At 45.9% G+C, this 6,955-nt stretch overlaps 1 protein-coding gene across 1 annotated transcript; it reads right to left on the bottom strand.

Annotated features, from left to right (window-relative positions):
• Nucleotides 1–4,815: 4,815 nt before the first annotated feature.
• Nucleotides 4,816–6,955, bottom strand: TMSB4X (thymosin beta 4 X-linked). Its single transcript, XM_030305209.1, has 3 exons — nucleotides 6,861–6,955; nucleotides 5,654–5,767; nucleotides 4,816–5,255 (listed from the first exon to the last, which is right to left on the bottom strand). The coding sequence occupies exons 2-3, from the start codon at nucleotides 5,751–5,753 to the stop codon at nucleotides 5,221–5,223; spliced, it is 135 nt and encodes a 44-aa protein (XP_030161069.1). The 5' UTR covers nucleotides 5,754–5,767; nucleotides 6,861–6,955; the 3' UTR covers nucleotides 4,816–5,220.

The raw sequence follows: 6,955 nt of genomic DNA, 5'->3' as shown, positions 1-6,955 counted from the left end.
CGACGTGGGGCTCGAACTCACGGACCGCAAGATCGTGACCTGGCTGAAGTCGGACGCTTAACCGACTGCGCCACCCAGGCGCCCCTAAATATGTTTTTTAATCTGGGGAACTATTTTGGTTTCTCGATCGGGAAAACACTATCGGGAAGTCTCTGTGTAGCCAAAGGGTATCTATCAGGCACTTACAGAGCTGTGTGTGGTCATGAGGAAAGGCCTAATTTCCGGTGGTTTGACAATAATGTCCCAGGAATATAGCTCCAGCTGCTTTGAAAAGATCATGAGCATAACTTGTCCCTCTCTGTCGAAAGCCGTGGAATCCTACTCAACAAATGTGACCCAGCTGCCAGTCAGAGAAGTGCTATACTTACAGATATCCTGATGCGGTCAGGATCTGGCTATCTTCTCGGTGGTGGGGGGGGGAGGGGGTTCAAAATTCAAGGGACTGTTTCTGCCCCCAACAATGTTACTGTCAAATTAGAGAAAGGAGGCTAAAGAAGGGTAAGGCTTTAGCAAGAAGAAGTGTTGCTCTGGAAATTCAGCATCAAAATCCTAAAATCCTAGAAAAAGATTTTAAAATAATATCCATTCAGTCCATTCGAGAATCTTGGGCATTCTTCATAAAGGATTATCAAAAGATAACGGGCAAGGGGCAGCTGGCTGGCGCAGTCGGTAGAGCTTGCGACATTTGATCTCAGGGTCGTGAGTTCGAGCCCCACATTGGGTGTAGAGATTACATAGAATAGAATAGAATAGAATAGAATAAAACAAAACAAAACAAAATAAAATAAAATAAAATAAAATAAAGGGGTGCCTGCGTGCCTCAGTCGGTTAAGCCTCTGACTTCGGCTCAGGTCATGATCTCATAGTTTGTGAGTTCCAGCCCCGCATCGGGCTCTGTGCTGACAGCTTGGAGCCTGGAGCCCACTTCAGATTCTGTGTCTCTCTCTCTCTCTCTGCCCCTCCCCTGCTCGAACTCTATCTCTGTCTCTCTCAAAAATAATAAACATTTAAAAAATAATAAATAAAACAAATAAAAAGATAACAGGCAAGAATTATTATGCCCAATCTTTCTATGCTAATAAAATATTTGATTGTGGTGCAAAGAATCAGTTGGTTTCCATCAAATTTCACTCACCACAGATCTTTGGGAGGGGTTAGAATGGAATCATTATAGATACATTTGGGGAAAGCGTCCACAGTAAAGCAAAGAACACATGTTTAGATGTATTTAAAAACTCAAAGCCCTAGGGCACCTGGCTGGCAGAGCATGTGACTCTTGATCTCGGTTGACGTCATGAGTTCAAGCCCCCTGTTGTGTCCAGAGTTTACTTAGTAAAAAAAAAAATATATATATATATATATATTTTTTTTTTTATGAAAAATAATTAAAAACCTCAAGGCCCTTGGGTTCATCATTCACCCTAAAAATGAATAGGAATAATTTCTTAGCATTTTCTGCTCAGATTTAAATGAAAAGAACATCTTTAGCCAAGGGACCACACATGAGGTCAGGGATCTCGGTGGCAAATATAATAATAATAATCAACAAACGCCCGGCATGTACTATTCTGTTGACAAATATTGGTGGGGGGAACTAATGACCCAGCACTCTGGCTTAATAGATGTAGTTGGCTCTAAGTGTTGATTCAAAATCAGCACAACCAAGAACAGTGGCAAATTAGCCACTGCTCACAGCTCTTTAAATATTATTTGTAAAATAATGTTTAAGTTTCACGAGGTGGAGAGTCCACATAATGTGTGATTTTCCTTTCATTACATTTAGGTGGTTATTACAAATAAATATTGAGGATGACATCCCTGTATAATATTGATTAAAAAATATATTTTATTTATTTGTTTAATCTGTTTACTTATTTTTGAGAGAGAGACAGAACACGAGCGGGGGAGGGGCAGAGAGAGGGGGAGACACAGAATCCGAAGCAGGCTCCCGGCCCTGAGTTGTCAGCACAGAGCCCGACACGGGGCTCGAACTCACAGACCGTGAGATGGTGACCTGAGCTGAGGTCGGACGCTTAACCGACTGAGCCACCCAGGCGCCCCAAAAAATATATTTTAAAAATATATATGTGAGGCCAAGGGGAAGTGTAGTGAGGCTTAATATGTGGAATCAATGCCAATGTCCTTGGCTGGCCATTCTAGTCTGAGACCGTCACAGAAAAAGGAAAAACATCCATGGTGTTTAGTAAGACCGCTTCTAAGTTATGGCTGTATTTGGCCATTGGCTACTGGCAACCATTTATTTGTTTATCAGTAACCAAAAATATATACACATCTGAAATCGTGCTATTTACTATGACATTCCCACATTCAAAGGTACCCCGAAACCATCACGTTACATGAAGTCTGCATCAATTAAGAGAAGAAAAGTGGATATTGCAGCCCTAAGATGTGCCCCTTACCAGGCGAGGCCCCATTGGACACAGAAGGAAAACCACAGGAGTATGAACTTAGGGCACACACGTACCCTGCCCGCAAGTCTCAGAAGCCAACGGTATCACAAGAGAGGTCAGAGGCTATAGTACAATTATCCAGGGAACACATAAGCCAGGCAAATTTAAGCCATAGAAACATATTTTCTTCTTAGCTTGCTGCATTGCACATCTGTGTCTTCGATTTGTCATCTAGCCTCTTACAACATTCAAATAAAATATAGTCGAACTTCAAATCCGTGTGTTTAATTCTCTTAGATTGCACTGTAAGACGCTCTTAAAAGTGAGAAATGTGCGGGGGTGGGGGGAGCTGGGCAGGGTGTTTTTCTTATTCTCTTGCCAGCTCAGTGAACCCTACGAGGGGAAATCAAGTGCTAAGTGCTTGCAATTTTATGAAATAATGTTTCGATTTATAATCTGGAACTCAGAAAGGCTCCAGCTTGGGGTGTTTTTGTTTGAGAGTCTCTGGGTGAGTCTCTTTTTACTTCCTCTGTTTTTGCTTGATTCGTCCGGATCAATTGAAAATTTGCAGAAGTCCCGGACAGGACTGTGTGACCTAGGCTCTTACATAAGCAACCTTGGCCTCTTTCCTCCTGGGGGAGGAGAGAGGGTCAAAGATGCGGTGGCTATGGCCTCCTTCAATTCGAGCAGTCCCTCATTCTAACGGGGACCTCACTCTCCGTGTCTGTGAAAAAGACCGTCTACTCCAAGCTCCTAATAACAGTATACATTCCCATATGGATTCACAAATATCCCAGGCCCTTCTGGGAAGATCCTCTCTTGGGAAGAAAACAGAATGTACTCATCAGATTTTTTTACAAAAGTAGCCTCTCCTACCCCCCATCCCCACGTGCAGTAGTTAAGTGCACAGTGTGATATGTACAGAAGCTTCTGAATTTCCCCATCCCACACACCACCCCGCCAAAACTCAATCATTACCAGATTTTTCATTTTTACTTTTTTTTTTTTCCTTTCCCCTTAACGCTCATTTCATCTCCGCATGGTTTGAAAACCGGACACAGCAAAAACCCACGTGGGCTTGGCCTCTCTTTGTGCCTTGGGCATTTTCATTTTGCCCACACCCTTCCTTGCAGGAGGGAAAAGAAAATGCGGGACTGGAGGGCCGGCTGAGCAGACTGTGGCATTCGGGTTTTGCAGCCAACCGGCACACATCCCTTCCCTGGCGCTGCAGATACGCTTGTAGCTGATGGTCTGGTTGATTGTCTAAACCACAGGTAAATGGTTTCCTGTGCATTTCTCAAAATAAGTGTTGAGCAAAGGAAATGAAATCAACCGGTTTAATACTGATCAACAATCTGCCCTCCACCCCCTCCTTCAGGAGGGGCATTTTCTTCAGTCTTGGGGGCAGGGATTTGGGGGGGGGGGGGCAGTTGAACTTCCTGGACATCTGCCTGCCAAGGCTTAGCTTTGCTGAGATACTGGGTGAACTGGCATCCTTAAAGGCTGCTGCCACTTGAGAACGTTGGCAGGATTTTTGAAAAAAATATTTGCACCCGTCCTTACAAAGCAGAGGAATCCGTTAAGGGCATTTGAGAATGATATCCTTTGTATTTAAAAAAAAAAAAAAAAAAAAAAAATCCTGAGACTTCGATTCCCTTTTTCTGTACCTAAACGGCCCCAAACAAGGGCTTGGCTTTTCCCCACCAGTTAAAACAGGTACTTCAAAGAAGTTATCAGCCTCAGGAAAGGCAAACCCTCGAGATGAACCAATAAAATCCCATGGACTTTAAATTTAACATAGATTCCATCCTTGTCCTGATGTCGTTTAAATCCAAAGAGGTCCTCTTTATTTAAAAATGATATTCATTAATCATAAATGCACCCATCATTTCATAAAAACAATTCTGAATATTGAAACCGGCCATTAGACAAGGAAGCACATTTTGAATTCTTTTATAAAGGAGCTGTTAAAAATGTAGTTTTTCCTCATGACCAAACTGCTTAAATCCTATTTGTGTCAATGCTGGTAACTGGCTAAGTAAGCAAGTTCACCTTGACTCCTGAATCAAAGATTGTGCTGTGAATTACCACCACCTCCATTAATGCAATAAATTCGGCGTTGTCTTATGGAACCCTATGAAAGGCAAGAACTGCAAATGTATTTTTGTTTTCGTACAACTCATACTAGGAATTCAAGCAGCCTAAAGAAATAATCTTCCCATCACCTAGGACATGAGGTGTTTCACATTCCTGGATGAAATTCATTTCTACGCCGTCTCTGATTTTACCCCCAATTACCCGATGTTTGTCACTTATCGTTCCCCAGCGAGACCGCTATCGGCCCTTTGGCAAAGGGTTCGTGTATGACTAAGCCGCTCCTTCCAGACACCACAGTCACACCAGCCAGGTTTTAAAACTTTTTATTTGCATATTAAAAAAATTGTGCATTCCAATAATTAAAATCATTTGAACAAAAAAATGGCACTCTGATTAAACTGCATTTTACAGCCTGCAGGACACCTTGGACCAGCTTGGTTTTTACTCTAGATTTCACTGTCGTCCCACCCAGCTTCTTCCTTCACCAACATGCAAGTTCTTTTCCTTCGCTGCCAGCCAGACAGGCAGATGGGAGAGGCAGGCGCCTTCGTTTGTCAGTAGTTCTCGATTCTTTGATGTGAAAAGGGGGCAGCACAGTCATTTAAACTCGATCCAACCTCTTTGCATCTTACAAAGTTAAACAGCTAAAAGAAGTAAAATAAGAAGGCAATGCTTGTGGAATGTACAGTGCATATTGGCGGCGCACGCCTCATTACGATTCGCCTGCTTGCTTCTCCTGCTCAATCGCTGTGACAGGAAAGAAAAAAGAAAGAGAAGGGCTCATTAGGGGGACTCAGTGTAGCCTAGTGTCAGATGATTGCACTTTCTTTTACCGATCGCTTCCCATATCCCAAGTATCAAGCCGTTCCACCACGAAAACATGTACATTAAAAAGACCATTTGAACAGATAAAATGGAATACATACTGCATCGTAATATATTGTAAACATCCCATTATTAAATTATTAAAGCCTTATTGGTTGGCTGCAAAACAATTTTTAATTAGCCTTTGCAGGCCACATTCATCATTAAGAGCTGTCAGCTCCTCCCCCGCACTCCCCCGCCCCCCCCTCCCAGCCCCTCCCCATCCTCCCGCCCAGCCTTTTCTCAAGGTGGTGGGGGGGGGCGGTAGGGGGGAGACTTACTTTCTTTTGAAGGCAGCGGATTTTTCTCTTGCGTTTCTGTCTTCTTCAATTTCGACTTATCGAATTTCTCAATCTCAGCCATATCGGGTTTGTCAGACATGGTTGCAGAGGAAGCTGCATATACAAAGCCAAGAGGGAGGGTGAGACCGCGCGAGGAGCGACCCACCCTTGTCTCTCCCGGCTCAGAAATGCGCTTTTGCCCTCGCATCCCCTGCCTGAAACCCCCACCTCTGTCTCCTTCCGCTTTCATTCAAGGCTAAAGCTTCCTCTTTCTATACAAAAAAGAACCCCCCCCCTTCATTATTTCCAAATGCCGGGGCCCAAATCGGCAAGATCGCTCCCTCATTAGGGGGGGGGCGAATCTTTCGGAATAATAAAATTGACCACGGCGGGTTGTGAATTGCAACGTGTAACCATTCAAGGCTGGTTAAAAGGGGAACACGGTGAAGCCATTTCAAGGGGGGATGGGATCGAGTAAAAATTCTTAAAATGAATCCCGGGCTGCACAGCGCTGCCATTTTCCATGCGCGCTCTGTCCGCCAAAGATGCGCGCCCGTGCTTTCTTCTCTGCTCACAAAGGCGGCAGCTGCGGCCGGCGCTCCGACCACCGCCCTACCGCTTCCTCGCTGGCGCTCAACAATGCCGCCGGCTGCACACAAAGCTGCCCCACACCCCATCGACCGGTGGTGATCGGCACGCAGGGGCCATTCGGCAGCCCCCGCAAGAAGGGCTGACCCCCCCCCTTTTTTTTTTTTTCCATCTCACAGTGGAGCCCAGCCGGCTGAATCTGGACAGATAGGAGCCCAAGAAGCCCTCGGAGGCTACAAGAAAAAATGTAATTGTTGAAGCTCCGGGTTCGGGTGGGTGTGAGTTGGAACAAAGGATCTTTCTGTTCCTGACTAATCACCGCCTAAGAGACAATGTAGAATGCCTCGGGCGGGGGAGAAAAAAATGTTCCCTCGAAGCTGCAAGGCCAAAGGTCCGGTTTGGGGGGGGGAGGTCGTTTTTTTAAAATCACCCAGTTCCCGACCCCGTCCCCCCAGCATCTGGCAGGGTCTGGCACCCCCAGGCCCCCAAGGCAGGCCTCCCCGGGAGGACCGTTTGGGCTCGGGCTGCAGGGACGCCTCGGGAGGAAGGCGGCCGCCGAGGGGCAAGCGCGGGGAGGGGAAGGGACGGGAGGGCAAGAGGCAGGGGCCCTGGGGCTCACCGGAGCGAGGTGCACGAACGAGCAAAGTCCGATCTGCGCAGTGGCCGCCGCCGAATGCCGGGCGGGACGCGCCGCGCGCCGCTATATGCGCGCTC

Source organism: Lynx canadensis, chromosome X (assembly GCF_007474595.2).
Source record: "Lynx canadensis isolate LIC74 chromosome X, mLynCan4.pri.v2, whole genome shotgun sequence".
NCBI classification, from domain to species: domain Eukaryota; kingdom Metazoa; phylum Chordata; class Mammalia; order Carnivora; family Felidae; genus Lynx; species Lynx canadensis.
Note: the sequence above shows the minus strand (reverse complement) of the source record. Positions and strands in the feature narration are given on the sequence as shown.